The sequence below is a fragment of the Amphiprion ocellaris genome, chromosome 3, assembly GCF_022539595.1.
Source record: "Amphiprion ocellaris isolate individual 3 ecotype Okinawa chromosome 3, ASM2253959v1, whole genome shotgun sequence".
NCBI lineage: Eukaryota > Metazoa > Chordata > Actinopteri > Pomacentridae > Amphiprion > Amphiprion ocellaris.
Genome location: NC_072768.1, coordinates 32,722,657 through 32,745,210, shown reverse-complemented (window position 1 = coordinate 32,745,210; position 22,554 = coordinate 32,722,657). Strand labels below are relative to the sequence as shown.

The 22,554-nt window shown below is 39.6% G+C and overlaps 1 protein-coding gene and 1 long non-coding RNA gene across 6 annotated transcripts in view; one reads left to right on the top strand and one right to left on the bottom strand.

Annotated features, from left to right (window-relative positions):
- znf423 (zinc finger protein 423) overlaps positions 1–1,611 on the bottom strand; it is a 166,144-nt gene extending 164,533 nt beyond the window's left edge. For all 5 annotated transcript variants that reach the window (XM_035957085.2, XM_023289885.3, XM_035957086.2 and 2 more), the window contains exon 1: positions 1,469–1,611. In XM_035957085.2, the coding sequence (XP_035812978.1) occupies positions 1,469–1,508 (40 nt within the window). In that variant the 5' untranslated portion in view covers positions 1,509–1,611. The remainder of the gene's footprint in view (positions 1–1,468) is intronic.
- Positions 1,612–1,961: 350 nt separating this feature from the next.
- Positions 1,962–2,465, top strand: LOC129348568 (uncharacterized). The gene is made up of 2 exons (XR_008601162.1): positions 1,962–2,106; positions 2,245–2,465. It is a non-coding gene; the product is annotated as an uncharacterized LOC129348568 (long non-coding RNA).
- Positions 2,466–22,554: the final 20,089 nt, after the last annotated feature.

Here is a 22,554-nt window from a genome sequence, read left to right as displayed (position 1 = left end):
TCAGACAATCCGCTAGATAGTGGCAGAAAAGGGAAAGCCTGTGTGGTGGTGGAGGAGGAGGAGACGGGGGAGGAAAGGGAGGGGATGGCAACCACATGGTCAGCCCGTCCCGTTGCCCATCTGGGTCCCATAAAGGAAACACGGAGGCCAAGGACACCACATGCCCCCATGCATGATGCCCACTCACCCATGCACTGCAATGAATACTATTTTATGATCAAGGCAGAAAATGAGGCCTTGCACTGGTAAAATTAAGCACAAAATGTGGACTTTTATGAACTTTTGAGGGAATGAAACTGTGAATTCTAGCATTGCTAAGGTGACAAATCCTGGAGGGCATAGTTTTAAAGTGGACTTATACCTGGTAGTCTTTCAGAAAGGGAGTTAAACGTGCACAACCATGCACGGTTCCTTAAGCAGTTGGAGATGTAAATAGTAACGTTGTGATTTTGTTGTGTTAAGTGACTTGGTTAACAGTTTAAGATAAGAGGTGGTGATGATGGCAGAAAATGAGGCCTTGCATTGTCAAAATTAAGCAAAAATTAAGACTTTTATGAACTTTTTAGAAAATTCAAATGTGAATTCTAGCATTGCATGTGTGGCAGGACTTAGTTTTAAAGCAGGAAGGTGAATTTTACACCTGGTACTTCATGATAAAGGAAGTTAAACTGCTGAAGATTTTAACACTGGGTCATGATTTTGTTGAGCTAAGTGACTTGGTTTGGAGGTGGATCATACTATGTTATGATTATGGCAGAAAAGGAGGCCTTCCATTGGCAAAATTAAGCACAAAGATTTCCAAAATTTTCCCTTTTTTGAACTTCTTATAAAATTAAACTGTGAATTCCAGCATTGCACGTGTGGCTAATCCTGTAGAGCATAGTTTCAAAGCAGAAAGGTGAATCTTACACCTGGAAGTTCATGATAAACATGCTCAACCATGCACTCTGAGTTAAGTAGCTGGAGATTTAAACATAGGATCATGATTTTGTGACAATGAAAAGTGCAAGACACCACAAAAAACATGGAGATAATCCAGATTACATGGGTCCATTATCAAAGTGAATTACAAGTTGGTCCACGCTGTCAGTAAAACCAGTGAATCATTTTAACCTTTCAGCTAATTGAAAACCATTAGAAATTAAACCTTTTACTCTTATTTCTGACCATGATGTGACCATTTATAGCAACTGGGAGAGCAGTCAGTCGAATTAATCTTTGTTTTAGGCAACATTTTCACCATTCTCTGAGTTATCAATTACAAACAATTAGTAAAGCTGACACTAATTAAGGTGAGACACAGTTTAGCTTCGTTGTTAAACTAAAGGCTACACAGGCTGCGTATAGCCCTTTGGGGGGAAATAAAATTAAATTAGGCACCAGAGTTGGGCACGAAATCTCGGTTTTCTTCGCTCACTACTGAGAGAAGTGTCCGTTCACATGCAAAAAAAAAACAACTGTTTCTTACCTTTAACCGAGCGCGGTTTGGCCTGTTTTCGTCTCGACATCTCTGCTGTGTTTTCTTTAGAAGAGCTTTGTTTTATTACAATTATTATTCTTTAGTTGTTTCTGTTGAAGCTAAACCATGCAGCTGGGCTCCTCTGTCCTCCTTCCTTCTCCTTCCTTCCTTCCTTCTTCTTCCTCCACTTCGCTGCTGCTTCTTCGCCTGTTGCAATGCGGCAGCTTCAGCCTTCTTCTGCGAGCGACTGTCGGCCGTTTTAGTCCCCGACGACGACGGGCGAACACACTGGTGAGTCGAGAGGCGACGGAAGCTTCCTCTCCGGCGCTGGTGGGTTGGGGGGAGAAGAAAAACGCGCAACCTGTAGAATAAACTGGCGCAACTTCTACCGCCGTCTGTTCTTCTTCTCCCTCCGTTACAGCGGCGACTGTCTTCTTTATTTTATTTATTGGCGTCTTCTCTGAGCGCTCGTGCTGCTTCTTCCTTCCTTCCTTCCTTCCTTGCGAACCTGTGCGCGAGCTGCCACCCACGCGCGTGCCGAACACCTGAGCAGGTCCCGCGCCGTGTTTGAGGAAAAGTGTCCGGGAGCGAGGAGGAGGCGGCGGCGGCGAGAGGTGATGGAAACACGGCGGTACGTGACGGTCCAGGTGAGGAGAGGAGAGTGTTTTTGTTTTGGTTTTTTGTTTGTTTGTTTTGTTTAAGGTGGAAAATTGGTTTCAGAATGAGCGTCTTTTTTTTTTAGTTTATCGCAACTATCTCAATCTGTCTCTCTGTCCCCCCTCCAGGAACCGACCAGCCTCCTCCCGTGTTCCGTCCCGCTATTCTACTCTAGGTAGTGGTGCTGGTGGTCTGGTGGCATGGACATTGCGCTCTTCCCCTGCATCTCCACCCCGAGGGGAATGCTGCTTCTAACTACCCACGCTTTCTGTTTTCTGTCTTTTTTCCTCTCTCTTTCTGTTTTTTTTTTAATATCTCCCAATGTCCTATGAGCGATGTTGATAATATTTCTCGCAGTCTAACCCTCCGCTAGCCTCTGTCTCCCTGCTTTTTCTTTGTCCTGACTCTGGCTACCAGTCTCCCTCCTCCTCCTCTGCCTGCCTCTGCTGGCGGGGCTGCGGCGCAGACACACATAATAAAGCCAAGGCAGGCAGTGCTTGGCTGGAAATGTAGCCGCGTCCCAGCAGGGGGATGTGAGAGAAGGGTCCCGGCGGGGGAGCGCTCTGATCCCGCAGGGAGCAGCTCGGCACAGCCCGGGTTGGCTGAGGCAGAGAGGCAGGAGAGAGGCAGGCTGGGCTGGCGGAGAGAGAGAGGGGAGGCAGGGGGAGAGTGAGGCAACAGCGCCCAGCCGTGGCCGAGCGGCGCCGCTGCAACGGGGACCGAGAATACGGAGGGAGGAGACGCAGGGAAAATGTGGAGTTGGACTCAATGGAGAGGTGGAGGAGGTTTCTGTGATTTAAAGTGAGATATAAGGGAATGAGATGAGGGCCCGTGGTCAGTATGCACAAACATTATGTCTGTAATGTCCCTGAAATAACTATTCTACTCATGTCTAACTGCTCTATTTATGACTTTTTCTAATGCAGTAACATATTATAATGCCTTCAGGTGCAACAATTTTTATCATCAATGGAACAGCATTAGTCTAGTAGTTTTCTTTTTGTTCCCTCTCCTTATAGCTTTTGTCTGTACAACAATATCTGTTAACTCTGCTTCTTCTCATTACAGTTTTTGCAGTGCAACATTTTAACAGTTTATCCCTATATCCCTTTCAGTGCAACATTTTAAACTCATTATATATATATATATATATATATATATATATATATATATATATATATATATATATATATATATATATATATGTATATCCTAATGCAACATTTTAATACTGTTTTTTGTCTTGTATCATCTAACACTGTTTTCTCTTCACAAGCCTTCAGGTGCACAGTTTTTATCTTCAAACACTGGGTCTTGTCTCTTCCAGTGCACCAGCATTAGTTCAGCACTGATATATAGCTTTTCCAGTGCAACAGCAATTTTTGATACTGTTTTTTCTCTTCATGTCTCTTCTAATGCAACATTTTAAACACCTTTTTCTCTATATGCACTATATATAATGCAGCAGTTTAATGCTGTTTATTTATCTCTATCTCTTCCAGTGCAACAACATTTTTTAACTTTATTTTTATCCCGACAGCTCTTCCAGTGTAACATTAGTTTAGCACTGTTGCACTGTCAGAATCAACACTTCTGCTCATGTCCAACTCCTCTATTTATATCTTTTCTAGTGCAATAACATCATCTTCTCTTCACAACCCTTCAGGTGCAACAATTTTCATCATGTAACACTGTTTTTTCTTTAAACTTTTCCAATGCAACAGCATTCGTTTAACGCTGTTTTCTCTCTAACTTTTCCGTGCAACATCTCTGAACACTGATTCTTCTCCATATAAGGATAAGGATAAACTTTATTGATCCCACAGTGGGGAAAATTCACCATTACAGCAGCTCCAAAGAAAAAGTATAAAGGCAGTGCAGGAATAGATAAGAAAAAGAAACACAGTGCAAAAGTTGCAGAAAAAACATTATATACAGATGATTTTTTTTCTTCTTATAAATATGTAGAAGATAGCTCTACCACTGCAACAGCATCTCTTTATCATTGTTTTTTATCCCTATATCTCTTCTAGTGCAACAACATTTTTAGCACTTTTTTTCCTCTATATGATGTATATATAATGCAGCATTTTAACATCTATCGCTTCCAGTGCAACAGTAGTTTGGCACTGTTGCATTGTCAGACTTAACACTTATGCTCATTTCCAACTGCTCTATTTTTTACTTTTTCTAATGCAAAAACATCATCTAATGCTATTTTCTCTTCACAGCCCTTCAGGTACAACAATTTTCGTAATTTTTCCTTATTTCTCTTCCACTGCAGCAACATAATTTTAATACTTTTTAAAAATCCTTATTGCTCTTCTAGTGCAAAATCATCTTTCAACATCCCGTATGTCTTCTAGTGCAACATCTCTAAACATTTTTTTTCCTCTATATCTCTCTTAATGCAACATTTTTAAACACTTTTTTCAATCCCTACAGCTCTTCCAGTGCAACAGCAGTAGTTTAGCACTGTTTCCACTCATACGTAGCCTTATTATATCTTTATTTTTAGCCTTATTATACTTTTTATATTACTTGTCCTGCTTCTTCAGTGCATATAAATTTCCCCAATGAGGGATCAGTAAAGTTGATTTAATCTGATCTTACATATTGGACTGCAACTCTTACACATTGTACATTGCACTTTTCTATCTCTTTACTCATTGTTTCAGATTATTTTTTCTATTTTAAGGAGTGTTCCCTTTATCATTAGTTATTGGTATTGCACAGCCTTGTGGGGCAGTCATATTGCATTTCACTCACACAAATAAAGATCTTGAATACTGAATCTTGAATCTCCCAGTGATTAAACGATTGTCTCACTGAGTCATATCAATGTTTATGAAGGAAAATAGAGTGCTATGAGCAACTCTTAAACAACATATATTTCACTTTTCTATCTTTTTACTTGGAAAAATGGGGCAAAATCGGTGATATTCATCCACTTGTATATTTATTGTTCTCCACATGGACCAAAGTTTGTTATCAGCAGCTGAAGTTGTCACAGAATGCATCATCTTACTAACAACAACAAGAAGAACTAACAAGATTTTTTTTTTTTTTTTTTTTACTGTTTCCAATGTATGTCACAGATCTCAAGTACGTTTTATTATCACCTTGTGCTGTAGCTGAATCACCACATCCTGTGATCATCCATACGGGCTTTTGTTTACATTCAAACTGTAGTCTACAGTCTTTGTTTTCGGTAGATTTTGTAATTTAAATACTGAGGCTGCAGAATGATGCGTAGACGTATCTATTTCATAAGATCTAAGTGTTCCATATGGCCTTTTCTTATATGCATATATCGTCTATACAGTACGGTATCGTTTTCATTCTCCTAAATAATTACAATCTTTATATTTTAGTGTTGAGCGTGCTCGTTTTTTGAGATAGCAGACAGGCAACTTCTCTCAGTTAAACTCATTTATTCTGCAATGCCAAGTAGCTTGATTTCAAGGACCATTGCTGTTCAGAGGACTATAGTCAACAAAGGTGTTAATCTGTAGCCATCTTCTCAGGAATGGATGAAATTCACAGTATGCAAAGTCTTTCTATAGAATGTGCAACAATTTCATTGGTCAAAAACTGATGGAGAGGAACCGTTTAACTCCGCCCTCTCATTGGTGCACAGGCATGTCCTTAGCCTCTTGGCACACGATCCCTCCAATCAGAAGATCTTGTATACTGTAAATTAGACCCTCCCCATTGTGATTCATATGTATCTTTCTGTACTGTTCCTATCTTCATTAACTGCTGACTTCTGTCGCAATCATATATTATTACAACTTCTAGTTGACGCACCAACTCCAGTCATCAGTATTTTATCAATTCTTAAACACAGCAGCTTTTGTTCTAACAAGAAGTCTTCAGGACATGGAGTGGCCTTCAGTACTAAGTGAGTGTGTCAGAACGTGCAGTGTTTGTGCATGTATGTATGTATGTGTGTCAGCAATAAGTGTTGGTGTGTAGTGAGTGTAAGCTGCTGCAGTTTGCCCTCTGAACTAAACGGTGTTTGTGTAATTTAACTGTGAGTGATAACAAAAGCATATCTACAGTTACAGTTCACCTTTTTTGATTGGAATCTTTCTTCTGCCTCCGCAAACCAGTAACTGATAGAAACTCTGCTGGAATTTTTCTTTTGCCTCCTTGTTTATCCTAAAGTTTGAGCAGCAGTTGGATGAAAACATGGTCACGAATGGGCTGCTAGATTTCTTTTATTTGGCGGAGCCAGATGTGGAACATGACTTCACCTAAATGAGTCCAAATTTGTCCTTGCAGCTGTGGCTGTGGAGGCCTGAGTCACCGTAAAAGCTGGAAATAGACTTTTATTTCTATTTCTAGGCATGTGTTCATGCACAAGCACACATGAAGCTTCTTGTCAACAAAATTGAACCAAAGACAGTTTAAACTAGGTTTTTGTGACAGAAACGAGATTTTTTTACATCTTCTGCATCAGCATTCTTCATATAAAGGCATTTTAGACGTGTATACCATTCATACTATCTTTTCTCACCACCCTCCCAGTAGAGGCATGAGTTCAACATTTGTGCTTGCAGAGAAACATATTTTTATATTTAGTCCAGAACTTCAGGAAAAGCTTTACAAACCACAACAGCAATACTGCCTGAGCTTGCAGGAAGCATGGAAGGATTTGGCCTCCATAAAAATTCTTCACAGGATTTGTGTATCATTTTGGGAAGTGAGACGTTTTCCTTTCATTTTTGTGAGTTCATCATTTCACTTAATTGTGCTGGATTAATCTCTTTACCACAGTTTCTGACAGGATTGGTTGAAGCCTGTTCGTTTAGGCTGAGCAGAACCTGCCCGTGCGTAATGTACATTTTCCGCACTTTAGATCCAGAACACCAGAGCACGGATCTTTGTGTTGCAGTGATGTAACATCAAAGGTTTCAAATCTGCTGAGCCACTTTCTTAAAAATATCTGTGTCCTCCGATGCCCTTTTCTGTTTTGCTTTGGATCTGCCCCTCCAAGAAGAAACGTTTTTCTTTTCCTTTCACACACTGGAAGAAAGGAAAGTGAAAAAAAACCTTTTGACTTACTGTATAGACACAATTCAATTAGCTACACAAGTGTGTGCGTTTGTGTGCAGCTACATGCATGTGTGTTTGTGTGTCATCTCTTTAAAGCGCTGTTATTTCCAGTCAAGAAAAGAGGGACACGTCTATGGACAATACAAAGCAGACAAAGAGGGGAAAAAATGAAAACCACTGGGTGCTTTGTTCTTTGCTCTCTGACCGCAGCTGAGCTTTTCCATGTTCCTCTCCCTGTCCTGTCTCTCTCTCTCTGGTTGTCATGGATAGCTGGGTAACGTGGAGCTCCCTGTGCTGACCAGCAGGGCCGCAGATTGAGCCTCCCCGCCCCCCACTCCCACCCCGTCCTCCCACGGAGAGACAGAGCGGCCTTTAAGATTGACCCCCTGCTGGGGTTTGGGAAGGTTGGGGGTGGGGGTGGGGGGGACGCTCTCTCTTGTCTCCCTGCACTCCATCCCCTCCCTTGTCTCCCTCTGCCTCACCCTCCAACCTTCACCCTTCCCTCCAAATGAAATGAGTGCACGCCAGGAGACCCATGTGTGTGTGTGTGTGTGTGTGTGTGTGTGTGTGTCTGTGGGTGTGTGTCTGTGGGTGTGTGTGTGTGTCTGTGGGTGTGTGTGTGCATGTGCATGTGCATGTGCATGTAAAGCTCCCCCAGTGGGCTGCCGCTGGCATGGAGGGGCAAAAGCCCTCCACTCAGCGGTTGGTCCTCCCCCCACCTCCGTCCCCCCTCCTCGTTTCTGCCGGTAAATACAAAGAGTGGGAAAAAAGCCCACATTACAAGCTCCTTAAGGGTCAAGGACAGGCCCCACTCTGAATAGCTTCTAAGAGTCGTATTGTTGAATCACATAGCTAGCGATTACACCCTCTGTCATCTCCGCACGGATTTGGCTTTTTTAGACACACAACAAGAGAACATCAAGTAGCAGCCACTGAATAAGTCGGCCAACAGACATGCAGTGGGAATTGATACAGACAGGACATCAATGGACTAAACCGAGGGCAGATGTAGAATTACAGCCTCCAAAATGGGGATTTGGCTTAAAGATTTCATACCTTAGCAGCGGTGGTTTTTACAGTGATGTGGAATGCCAGAGCGCTGAGATTGTGACACAGAAAATGAGGTGCCAGAAGTGTGCGTGTTTTCATAAATACATTCTGCATGTGTTGCTGTGGTTACGCTGTCTCCCTGCAAAATCCACCTTTGATCTACCCGTGCATACAGTATAGGCCATTGTGTACTCTTCACCAGCTATTATGTGAGTCGTTCTTTCATTTCAGTAGATCTGAGGCATAACTGAATGGAGTTGCATGTTTTCTGATAACCAAAAACAAGGTGTCACAATGTATGAAAACTGGGTTTAAAAGAGACACAACTTTTTAGGTATTTTCTTTTTTCTTGTTTTAACCCTATCTAAAGACACAGACAGGTGACAAATTAAAGGAAAAACTAAAATAAAGTGCTTTGTTAAGGCGAAGGGCCACCAAAGCCACTTCGGAGCTCCTCAGCATTGATTCTACAAAGTCTCTGGGACTCTACTAAATGGCACCATTTCTCCAAAAGATATTTTTTCACTTGGTGAGAAATTTGTGTTCGCTTTGGTTAAGTTCTGGTGACTGTGAAGGCCAAAATATGCAATTCTAGTGGCCCTTGTGTCCAATAAATGGGGGTTTCATGGAAGAAACCACTCCCATCAGGACAGAAAAGTTAAAAGTGATCTGTCAGGAAAACTTTGTATTGATTTGCAGTGACTATTGCCTCTAACGGGACACGTGGACCCAAATAATTCCAGCAAAATACCCCTTTGGTGTAACAAAGCAACTGGATCACCTCAATGCAGAAGTCAAAGGTACAGGTTTTCCCTTTAATTTGTCACCGGTCTGTAGATAATATTGTAAAGAATCCAGAGGATGAGCATCTTCTTGGTTTGCATTTTCTTTACACCCCTCAAAAGCGATCATTGGGTTTCTCTTTTTTTCTTTTCTAAGCGGAGTGCACTGAAATTAAATTGAAACTATACAAATAAAATTTAATTGAGTTGAACTGAACATGCATGAAATATAATTAAGAGGAGTACTGTAGAAAACTGGAAACATGTTCTGCACTTTCTTTTGATTTGATAATTTTAAAAAATGGGGCTTCAGCAATAATAGTTGTATTTCTCCAGAGTAGTACTGTCATATTCAGTAAATAACCCAAAACATCTGCTATGAAAGCTATTAAATCTCATGGCAAGTGAGGTGACATTATGTGTAATTTAGAGATGCAGCTAATGATTGTGTTGATTGTCCATCAAATTGTCAATTGCGTGCTCATTTAATAAGTTAGTTGTCTGGTCTATGAAGTCTCAAAATGGTGAAACATGTAGATCAATGTTTCCCAAAGGAAAAGATGACGTGTTCAAATATCTCGTTTTGTCCATAACACAAAGATATTCAGCTGACTGTGACAGACAAGTAAAGAAACTGAAAAATATTGAAATTTAAGGAAATGGAATCAAAGGATTTTGACTTTTTTTTCTCAGAAACAGGCACTTACTCAAACTGATGGACCATTAGTATAACATGGCAGTTAGTTTAATAGTTGCCGACTGATTGATTCATCGTTGCCACTCTAGTGTGATTGTTGGGCATCTGTACATGTCATTTCGTCATTTTATGATGTTTAATTGTAATGAACCTCTTTCGCTTCTTTGTTTTCTTTTCAGGTAGTTGTAAAGAAGCAATGACAAATTCTATTCTTACTTACTTAAATGGTTAAATAGATAGTTTGATCTAGAAAAGGAGTAGCCTAGATATATTATGGAGTACAACTGTCATTGTTCATATGTGCAGAGTGGTAAATTAATTTAGCTGTACAGTGTGCAAAGGCCGAAAGTCAAATTTTCGAATGTTTTCTAACGTTTGTGTACAAGTGTGATCTGCCTGTTGCAGTGTATAAAATATGTGAAGTGTTATGAGATAATATATGTTGTAAATTGGTACTATATAAATAAAATTGAGTAGAACTGAATTAACTGTGCATGGATATCTGCAGAGCCATTTGAACTCTGACCCAAGTTGTGCTAACATTTGCGGATGCTGCTAAAGCAGTTGTTTCTGAATTTCTGGAACTTTACATCAACAAATTGGCCTCATGTAGCAAGAAACAACTATAAAATATCATTGTGCAGAAACAGCTACCAGGTTAGTTAAAAAAAACATTGTGTCAGTCTGCAAAATGTGGTGATCCACTGCAGGCAACATTAGCAGTCTGGCTAAGGTGGTGCCATTTGGTACAAAACCACAGGAGTTATGGAGTGAATTCTGCACAAGCCAACACAGAATGAGCAGTGAAGGGCCAATGTTTTTCCACTGTAGTGTGAATACACCACGAGTAGTGATTTGGAAACAGCTAAAAAAAAAAAAAACACTAGTAGTGATTTGGAAACAGCTAAAAAAAAACCTTAAATAATGGAAAAAATGTCATTGATTTAATCCAATGATATTTAACCTCTGTTTTGTTTTTAATACGCTACCCTGAGTGACTGAAGATTGGCATTACTGCCTTATTTTGGAATAAACCGGTTAGTGGAAGGAAGAATGATGTTGTGCTGTACTGAAAGCCATAGACTGTGTATGAGATGTATATAGCCTCCATGTCTGAAAGGTCAAACCAACATTCTTTCTAACAGCCAGCAGGGGACGAGTCTTCTGGTTGCAAAAAGAAGTTTGATTGTATTGAAATCTGTGAGAAAATGACCCTATTTCTCACTAGATCTGCTACCACAGTAAATGTTTTCCCAAGGAGCTGACAGGCTCAATCGCTACATTGAAGACTTTACAAGTACAGTATAGTGTTTATTTTGTAAATTATGGTCTCATTTGAAATAAAATAGACAATAAAACAAGGTAAGTTTTAAGACACAGGTTGCTACCACATGGGAATGAATAGTGCCCACCCCTTGCTCTTTCCATCCAATTTCAAAAAGACCAAGACAGTTGTGACCAAATGCCAAACTCAAGACTTCAATGCGGTAGCTCACAAACTAACAGGCTGCATTCTTCTATTATGTGCAGTCTATGATGCAAATCAAGCTGCATGGATGCTTCATTACCTTGTTGCTGACATAGTGACTCACAGTCACAGTGCAGGATCCAGATTTTTCATTTCATCCACTAAGCCTTTATGCAACATATTCAAGTATGTATTAAGTCTTTTTTTTTTAAGTCTTTGTACATCTACCTCCTTCATTTCATCTGTATGTGAAAGCCAGTTTCAACTTTTACCCCCATATACAACTGCATAACTAATGAAACTAGTTTGTTTTAAACAGCCTTAGACTGTTCATGCAACACCAAAGGTTGCACTCTTTGCACCAGAGTAGTTTTAGGAGTGATAAGGAAAGCTGTGTGATTGTGATGAGGCATTTCCAATTGGGAAGAAAGGGTGAAAACCCCTTAAAAAAAAAAAATATGGATTTGTATAGTAGGTGCTAAAATAGGTTTAGCATACTAACACTGCAAAGACTTTACTTAGAGCAATGAATTACATATTAATATAATGATGAAATGTATTTTTAAATGTTTTCTTTTTTTTTGCTTAGTGAAGAACATTCAGGTATAAACTTACAAGTGATTAATCCATCTGTGAATGGCCCCTTGCAGTAAGACATTAGGCTTTGGAGCTCTGAAACAAACAGGGTGAAACAACAGGGCAGTGAAACAACACCACAGTGCAGCATCCTGAGCAGAAATTAGAATAAGAAGGCGAGTTTGCTGAGTGCAGCGTCAGGGTCAGGTACTGCTGAGAGCTGACTGCTCGGCCTCCACACCAGCAAACCTGTCGAATGTGTGTTTAGTGCATTCGCTCTTCTTTTGTCTTGACTTCACACACATGTTCTCCCGTGTACCTCTCTCACCGTCTCCCAGGTATCAAAGCCTGATCCTCCTGAAGTGAGGAGGTAGTGCAGTCTATTCTCCACGCCCTTACAAAGTGCTCCTGAGCACGGGTCCATTGTGCTGCTCGCTTGCCTGCCACTAGCGGATAGAGTTCATGTTATATTTATGTAGCCTAAAGCGCACTCTCTCCCTATCTTCCTTTATCATCCTCTCCCTCCCTGCCTCCCCATCTCTCTCTCTCTGCCTGTCTTCTGCTGTGTTGAACTCTCGCCAGCTCCACTAGGTCTCCCCTCTGCAGACAACAGTGTTCCATCTCGTTGCTTTTGCCCTAGATATTGTCTATTTTTACATGGAATAATTAGACACATAACTGATTTAAATACTAATACAAAGCCGCATTCTTTTGTCTCCACTTAATGTGAGCTGGGTGCACAATGCCAAAGGTGAGCGTGTGCACACACTTCTTCAGAATTGTGCTCGTTCTGAAGTAATTTCGATGTTTTATGCAGGAAGGATCCGGCAGTGTGTGTATGGGTGCAATGCAGCCTTCCAAACTTGCATGAATTTCAATTTAGCGGATTTGTGGATGCATATGGTGCACCCACATCTACATGCATGAGTGTGTGTTTGTGATTGTGTGTGCTCACAGGGGGCAGTACCATGTGGTGTGTATGAGTGTGTGTGTCTTTGTAGGCTGCATTCATTATCCGATGCAAAGGTGAAAACAAGGAAGAACATTTAGCCTGCGGTTACTTATTAATAAATATTCAGCGTGGAGCCACAGAAAAAAAAAGATCAACATTATTTTTAATATTTGTTCTGAGCGTTTGTTAAGCCTGTTAATTTACACCCAGCCTTGCTTGCCAACCGCAAGGTCTTTGTCGAGTGTGTATGTTCATGTTGTGTATGTCAGACACAGACTGGATGCCACAGGATTCTAGCTGTCTGCAAAGTCTCTGAAGAAAGATGATCGCAAAGATGATGGTCATGATCATGATGCTTGTGGTGATTAGGATTTTATTGAGGAAGGCACAGGCTTGACTTTGAGCATGATTACGATTTGAATATTTGTGGTTACTGATGAGTAATGTTGCCGCGTGTAATGATGATGATGATGACTCCCATATACATGAGGGATATTGACAATAGGGAATAATTTAGCTGCGGTATTTGTGCTGTAATGGTAGACGGCTCCTGTGGCAAATAAAAGCTCAAGGTTTCGAATAAATAAATGAAATGGAGACACATTTAAATGGCAAATCTACTTCACTTGTCAGTTGGAGCACACAAGCCTGCGTTTCGTACATTTACAGGCTCAATGCTACAGTTTTTCTGTTATACTATATATGTATATATATATATATATATATATATATATATATATATATATATATATATATATATATATATATATATATATATATATATATATATATATATATATATATATATATACATATATATACATATATATATACATATATGCTGTCATGCCAGTTTTTGTAATCTTATTGAATGAAAGATGTTGGTTTGTTATGGTGTCAAAAATGGCAAATTTGTGATTGTGTCCTAGATACTTTTGGTGCTTCAAGTAATTAGTCTGACATTGTTGTGAGCCTGCTTTTTTAACCTCTCTTACAATTAACAGTATTTATTTTTTTGGTATGAAACCTTTTCTGCTTGACTTGACATATAAAATGAAAAGGGTTCACTTCACATATTTGCAAAGCCACCACGAACAGAAGAGGTATCTTGGGTTAATTTATGAACTCTGTAAAAAGAAATAAAAATGCAAAATGTAAAATAAAATTTTAAAAAATCAATGTCATGTAAAACTATTGTATTTTATATGTAGGTCTTTCCCATGTACATTGAAAAAACTTTTTTTAAACTATTTTTTTTTTGGCCTTTGTGGCTTTATTTGATAGGTCAGTGAAGAAACAGACAGGAAAGTGGGGAGAAGAATAGGGAGAAGACATGCAGCAAAGGGCCATGGGTGAGAATCGAACCCAGGCCACTGCGTCAGGAACTATAGCCCCTGTTCCTGCATCGCCCACTCAACCAGTTAAGTTATCCAGGTGCCCACATTAAAAAAAAGTTTTAACATGCATTTTTCAGGAAAAACGAGTGAATTATCCTCATTGAACCATCATCTGTGAGAGGTAAAGAACACCATTACCTGAATATTGATTGAAATGGTTAGGAACAGAGTTAATAATGACATATCAACAATGTTTATTGCGATTTTTTTGGTTTCTGACATTTTTGGATATTTAAACACGCCCCTGTTCCTGAGAAACAATACAAAGTCTAGTCTTTGCTACAGTGATATTTTTAAGATAGTACATGTTTTGAATGGTGTTTGGCTGCTCTGAGTGGTTATATTGTTTTAGTGTTTGATATTTAATTCAGGGCAGCAGGGTGGTTAGCACTGTGGCCTCACAGCTGGAAGGTCCTGGGTTTGCATCCGGGCCTGGAGTCTTTCTGTGTGGAGTTTGCATGTTCTGACCGGGTTCTTTGACTTCCTCCCACAGTTCAAAATCATGCTGAGGTTAATCGGTAACTCTAAATTGCCTGTAGTTGTGAATGTTTGTGTGCTTGGTTGTCTGTCTCTATATGTAACCCTTTAATAGGCTGGTTACCTGTCCAGGTGAACCCTACCTAGTCAGCTGGGATAGACTCCAGCCTCCTCGCAACCCTACAGAGGATGCAGCAGTGTATAGATAATGGATGGATGGATATTTGTTTCCTTTTCAAATTTTGTCTTTGGCTTTTTAGTATTCCACATTTATTGATTTTTACAAATTAGTACCCTTTTTTCTGTCCTGCTTTCAGCACAGATTTTTTTTGATTATGCTGTTACATGTGCAACACTTTGTCAGCTCATATTGTTTCATAATGTGCTACACAAATAAACTTCATTTAAATTGATCATGCCGCCCACCATTGCCAAACCTACATCTCTTTGTCCAATTTAAGACAAACTGTGTCTGGATAAAAACATCTATTATTGTCTGCTGAATTTTTCGGTTCAGCCAAGGGACTCATAAAACCATTTCACTGTTTGTTTTGGACAAAAAAGTGAGAAATTACAAGTGTGTGTGTGTGTGTGTGAAAGAGACATGCTTATATTCCTGAGTGTGTGCCTCCGTCTCTCAGGGTTGTGCCTGCTTCAGTCATATGGGGTTGTGTAAAAAGAAACAGTGGCAATGTGACAGCGCCTCAATGCAAACCAAATCCACTTTCTTTCGTTTTCTTTCTTTCTCCGTGCTCTCCGTTCTCACTGAGCGCTTTAGCTCCTAACAATGCCACGTTTCCCCCGACGATCTCCCTCTGCAGGGAACCCACCCCCTTCTTCCTAATTTCCCTCCACCTCGACAGAAAAGAGCCCGTTAAAGAGCGTCATTAGTGCCAGGCCATTTTTTTTTTGTTTTCGTACTCTCAGAAGAAAGAGGAAGTGTTATCTGTGGCGGACAAACTTAACCCAATTAAGATCTGTTGGGGCGTAGGGGCTTGGCTTGGGACACAGCTGAGGCTGCCAGCTTGCCAACCAGGCACCAAGCCAGCCAGTCAGCCAGACAACCAACCAGGCAGGCAAGTAGCCAGCCGCCCACTCAGCCAGCCAGTCAAACAGTCAGCCAGGAAAGCAACCAGCTGCCTGCCCAGTGCACCTAGCAGCCCGCCGGTTAAACAGCTCAAACCTGCTTTCCTGTTAGCCGGGCGTTCAGTCATTCAACAAGAGCACACAGAAATCTTAATCTTAGAAGTGATTTTGTATAAAAGCTGACCTTTAAGTGTTCTTGTTGGCAGCCTGATCGCTCTACAAGCCAGGCAGTATATCTACAGTGTGTGTATATTGTGTATTCTTTTGCAAAGGCATGCAAACAACTCAGCAATATATGAATTTAATGCGAGCATGAACGGGAGCTCGCATATATTTGATGGTGACAGAGCTGCATTTTGTGTTTTCTTGAGATTTTTTTCATTTTGTTGTTGTTATATTTTCTGCGTTGGCACCACTGCTGCATCAACAGAATGGCCAGAGGGAGCCGTGTGTTTTTTATCTCACATAGGCCTAATGTCAACTTCGATGCAGACTAGGGGGGGAAAACAGGCGTGGGTTAAAATGAAGCACTGACAGGGCTGCGTTGCTTCAGGTTCTGATGGGACAATAAAGAGAACTCCAGCTTGAGTTGAAGAGATGAGAGTTTAAAAACTTATCAGACACCAAAACACTGCAGAGCCGTTTGTCATTTCATGAGAATGGATTTCGAAAAGAAACCGAGGCGGCAGTTATTTTATCTTTTGATGCAATTATCATAAGGTAGATAGCAGAAATACAACATTTTCATTGTAAAATTATTTCTGCAGAGTGCATGTATTTGATTGGCTGTAGTGAAAAAGTTGAACTTGGCTCAACATTTCTGTATTTTGTAGCCAAAGCCTTCTGCTTTGCCACCACTGTTGAATTGTCAGTATCTCTTTTAATGCATATACATGTGGGCATGTGAGTATTGCATCAAGGTAGACTATAAAAATATACAAACCTATCCTTTAACTCGCAGTGGATTGATTTTTAGAGCTGGACTGGGGTCTGAACTCAGAGAAAGACTCCTACAAACAGCTGGAAGTGTCTTAGTTGTGCTTATAAAAGTCAGGTAGTGAAAAGTACATAAAAATGGATGAAATATCACCACTTCTTCCATATAGCCAATGTGCTTTTGTGCTGGAGATGTCATTTGAAACCAGAATTTTTACAATAATAAGCGAATGGTGAAGATATTTTATCAGCATCCCACCTCATGCCTTTTGCCCTCTATATTCTTTAGACAGACTAATTTATGCATTCAACTTGTCATATTTTACAGAAAAGTAATAAGTAACCAGCTGTCTGGTTAGATAGCTGTATGTCAGCTGCTCTTCTCCTCAGAAAGTTTCAACAAAAGATCTTCTCCGCTGTATTAACTTGCCTGAAATTTCATGTGTGTCCCAACTGCAAGAACTGCTGCTATAGAACCTCGTTCAGGCCTGTTCTCAGAGAAGAACTCCAGGGAAGGTACTTTTGAGCAACTACATAAAACATCTGAGCAGATTTGGTTAAACTTGGAGAGGAAGACAACAAATAGCACAACTTTTCTGGCCTCTCGATGTTCTGTTCAAGTCTTCCCCTCTCTAACATCTCCATTGACAGTGTATAATTCACAGTGAAATATGTCAAAGGCCATGTAGCTGTGATTGAAAGTTAAGACTTTTGCCATGTTTTTTAAATTTTATTTTATGGCTTGTGCAGATGCCATCTTTTGTTGTACGGTTTTAGGGAAATGTGACAAGGTGCGACCTTGTAAGATTCCCAATGCGACTTTTACGGAAAAGTAGCTAAGGTCAAGTCATCTCATTCAGATGCAGACTAATGGAAAAGACTGCATGTCTGAAAGAAGCTTCGGAGTGAAGTGGAAGAACGTAGGAAGCTTTCTGATGCTGCAGGTGGAAAAGAAAAGATTAGTGATTCACAGGTCACAGCATGTTTGTGTAATTACTGTCACCGCCAGAAGGGGGATGCAAAAGTTGTGCACTGCAGGTTTAAATCAAATATTCCTAATTAAAGATCCTTGGACATGTGCTCTGCGTTTATCTTCCTGGGCTTCCGGTAGCCTTGAATGTTGTCACACTTTGTATAAATCTGCCACTTCAGAGCTGCATGGAGACTCAGTAGACTGAAGTGCTGTTTGCTATACACGTGGTCATTTCTGTGTGTCTGCAACGCACCAAACGCACTCTCAAATACAGCGTTTGCAATTAACCAAACAACAAAAGACCCCCTTGTCATATGCAAATGTGGATGGAGACATCATCACCCCATACATGAGAGCACACAGCCCTCACACACACAGCAGCAGCATTTCAAAATCATCAAACCTTCTTCCCCCGGTGCCACACCTCACACTGGCACACACACAAAAAACGCTCACCCCATGATCCGCACACAAGTGCCAGATACACACTCCGACAGCCAAACATGTTGATAATTAGTGCCTTGTTATTGGAAGGTGTTATCACAACAATTAACACCCTAATGTGTGCACGCATGTGTGTGTGTATGTGTGTGTATGTGTGTCGGGAAGGGAAGTGATTGTTGTGGGCGTATGTGTAGGTGTGTGTGTGTGTGTGTGTGATGCTGGATTGCGAGGAAGTGCGCGTGCATTCCATTAATTCTGCCACACAGCCTCAACACACACACACACACACACACACACACACACACACACACACACACACACACACACAGAGAGAGAGAAACACACACACAGATACACACAGTGAGAGTTCGATGTAACAATGAAACAGTTTCCCATTTGATGAAGTTCCTGTGAATTCTGACACAAAGGCAGCAGGAATAGGTGGAGTGATAGATTCTGATTGATATCCAGTGGGGAGTAGAGGAAAAAGAGGGGGAGAGAGGCGGAGCTGAGTGTGGTGTGGAGGCGGGGGGTGGTAGGTAAAAGGAAGGAGAAGGAACTGGAAGGAGTCAGGGCTGGACTGGGCAGAAAATGATGGAGGAGGAAGGAGAATTTTCTCTATTTTCACCAAATTTCTGCTTAAATAACTCGAGTGTTGAGACTTTTAAAAAAACGGTGCAAAGGGAGAGAGAATGTCTCGAGATTCGAGGAGGCGGAGGAAGGCTGACAGAGGGATGTGGGGATGCAGGCAGAGGTGTGAAAACAGGAGGAACAGTGTTAAAGGGTGGGCAAGTAGAGGAGAGGATAGGAGGAAGGGAAGAAAACGTGACACAGAAAGAGGGGGAGTGATTTCTGAAAGTGTGTGTCCCTACTGTGCATCCCTCTTGTTTTTAGTGCATGTTTTTAAATTTTTATTCATCCCAAATCACCCCCAAATAAATCAGTTTAAATGTGTCTGTTTTCTCAGTTCCTGTAGCGAAGCTCTAAGGATCACAGGACTGTTACCTGTTTTGTTTTTTTTATATATTAACCACAGAAAAGGCGAAAAAAGGTCAACATAAGGAATATAAGGGCACAATATGACATAAATTATTATAATAAAGGCAAATTTGGTACATTTTATTGCAGAATTACATTAGCAAAGGTGATTTAATGCTTATCCACACATGCATTCTAATATGTACATGTATATCTTGGTCTAAGTTAACTGTCACCTCAGGATCAGGGTCGGAAAGTAACTAAGTATACTTATTCAACTACTTTCCCACTATTTTTTCTGCTCTATTCCTCTACAATTCATCAGATAATTACAGACAACAATGTCAAGCATCTCTGTTGTTTTTAGTGAATGTTTTTACATTTTGGCTCATCCAAAATCCCCCAAAAATCTAAAATAAATCTGTTTGAATGTGTGTGTTTTCTCAGTTCCTGCAGTTCTTTATTGTGTTGTATTATAATTTAATGGCATATTTATTTTTCAAAGTAGTTTTTACTTAAATTTAGCATTTTCCTTAAATATTAAGTATATTGGTGCAAAAAATATAAAAAATGATTATGTATTAATATAGATCAAGATAAGACTCTATTATACTCCCTGTTACCAAGCAGAGCAACAGTATTTAAAATTATTCCTTGTTTTACTACCTAATTTATTCATTATAATCCAGTAATATAAAATTTATATTTTTGAATCTGAAACGAGCCATTTTGAAAAATTCGTACATTTACTTTCATACTTTGAAAAATAATTTGATGCCTTTGCTTTTACTCTAGTAACATTCTGAGTGTGTGAATTTACAAGTTTTTCTACACTGTAATTGAAGGCCTGGGTACTTTTCCCATCACTTTTTTAAATGAACTTCTCCTGCACTGGAGCAGGGGTCGTGAATGATTGTGATTTTGTCAAAATTGTTGTATATGAATGCTAATATTTTTGAAATTCTGCACTGAATTACCATATCAAACTCACAAATTAAAGCTGAAATGTTATCTGTCGCAATAAATAATACAAAGTATCCCAAGTTTTGCATGACTGTGAACTGAAGAGAAAACTGCAGAGAGGGAAAACAGTGCCTGGCAAATGGAATCAAAAATGTTCTCTTTAAGACATTTCTGTAAAAGAAAAAAAAAACTTCAGTGAGACGCTTAAATTATGAATTTAAGATACTAGAACACCGACCGTACACTGCCTTCAAACACACACACACACAGTGTCCAATCAGAGAGTGTGTGTAGGCTGGTGTAATGAGGTGAAGACGGTTGTCCATTACTTCCTGAGTTGATGGGCTCCTCGCAGTGGCGTCTCCACAGCTGGAGGACTGGAGGAGGAGGCACCATGAGGAGAAAACCAGACGCATTCAGCCACATTCACCCTCTGAGCTTTTGTATCAGTCCCCCACTTTCACTTCTAATATCACTGATAATAGCGATGATAATGCACTTTATTTATCCAGCAGGTTTCAAAGGACAAGTTACTGACTGCTTTTGCACACATGATGGTGACATTTTTAAATGTATGATGGGGGAAAAAAACACACCTGGAATGAAAAAAAACTGACTATGGATGATTTCAAATGGAAGCTTTTAAGAATTTTTTTCTTGTCAGGAAGTTTTATACAGGAGGTCTAATATTAAAACCCTGATCCTGTCTGTAAAACCTTGGAAAAGCTGAAATTTCAAGCTGCATTCAGGGATATTAAAGACATAATAATAAAAATAATCTTTATTTACAGAACACTGGTCAAAGGTGTGGCTGCTATAGGAATTTTAATACTGAGAGTATCGAACAGAATTTCATTGTACAAAGTACAATGACAGTAAAGTGATTTAATTGATTGATTTGAAAACCCAGGTTACAAAGTGCTGTAAAAAAAACAGAAACACAGATCAGTTAAAGAATCATCAAACTGTGAAAGACAGATAAAAAGCAAAATTTGGCATAGAAAAACCGATACAGCGTTGGAAAAGGTGAAGATATTATTAATAAAAATGACAGCTTAGAGGCAAGTACAAGGTAGAGGAAGGGCTCTCTGATAAATTTATGTTTAAAGAGAGATTTAAAAGAGGTCAGTGGCTTAGACGACCTGATTTCCTCAGGCAAATCATTTTCAGCTGGGACCCTGGAACCAGTAAAAGACTTCTGTCCAGAGATCTCAAAGTGCATCAACTAAGATTAACTTTATTGTCATTCAAGTTAAACACAATGGTGCACATTCAAAGGAAGCTACATTGTATTGGCTCATTGCAGTATAAGATTATAAACCCTCCTATCAAACAACAAGGTGCTAAGATAGACGTGTCTAAAAGTAACTACAGCAACAAATATAAATGTAAATACATATAAAAAGTTTTAAAGAACAATGTTGTGTGTTGCATCTTGCACAGTGCCCATACATAGGTGTGTGTAATACTAAGAGGTCAGAGATAAAGCTGGAATTGAGGCTATAAAGGGACTTCAAAATTATTGGTAAAATCTCTCCTACAACATAATGGAATCCAGTGTAAAGAGGCAGAAACAGGGCTGATGTGATCGTGTCTCTTGGTTCTGGTTTAAGGCCTGGCAGGTGAATTTTGTACAGTTTGGAGTTGATCAATAGATTTTTGGTTCAGGCAGGTAAAAAGGCTGATGCAGCATTAGAGGCCTGATGAGATAAAAGCATGCTAAATGGTCTCTGTGGTTTCAAAAAGTTAACATGCACTGCATTTTAAAAAAATATATATACCTCAAAGATGCTAAAAAAACAAAGATGATTGGACAAAGTTTGCTGTGTCCTACTTAAAACTTGGATTACTTTCAAACTATACCAAGAAATGGACATTAGTGCTGTCTGAAAAAAAGAAAGAAAACCTCCAAAAGCAAGGCTAAACTATTGCAATGAAAATGTTTAGTCAATGCTGAGCAAAATATAATATGCTGTTAATTTAAGCTTTGCAAATTACAGATTTATTCTTACAAATTGTAACTTTTTTTTCCAATATTTTATTGACTTGAATTGAATCCAGAGTGTTATTCTGCAGAAATGTTCATCAACTGACTGGAAACTCAATATAAACATCATGCAAGTGATGAAAAATATTGTAGCATCACACTGATTTACATTAACCTCCTCAAGTTTTACCCCAAACCTAACTTGAAACCAAGTCTTCACACTATAATTTATTAATTCAGGTTATGGGGACTTCCTTGTTTTCCTCAAATGGAAGCCACAACCCCATAATGTAACTTTATAAACAGATACAACATGAGTAATACAAGTAAAACACACACACACACACACACACACACACACACACACACACACACACACACACACACACACACACACACACACACACACACACACACACACACACACACACACACGGGGGAAAACATAAAACATGGATGCATGGATATATTCAAAATGATATATTTATCATATAAACTATATTTTAAAAAGATATATTTTTTTAATAAAAGTAAAACAGCTTTTCAAACTGAAAATTATCCTCCCTATGCAGCAGGTATTTTTGAAACATTATTGTGGACCGAAATTAGAC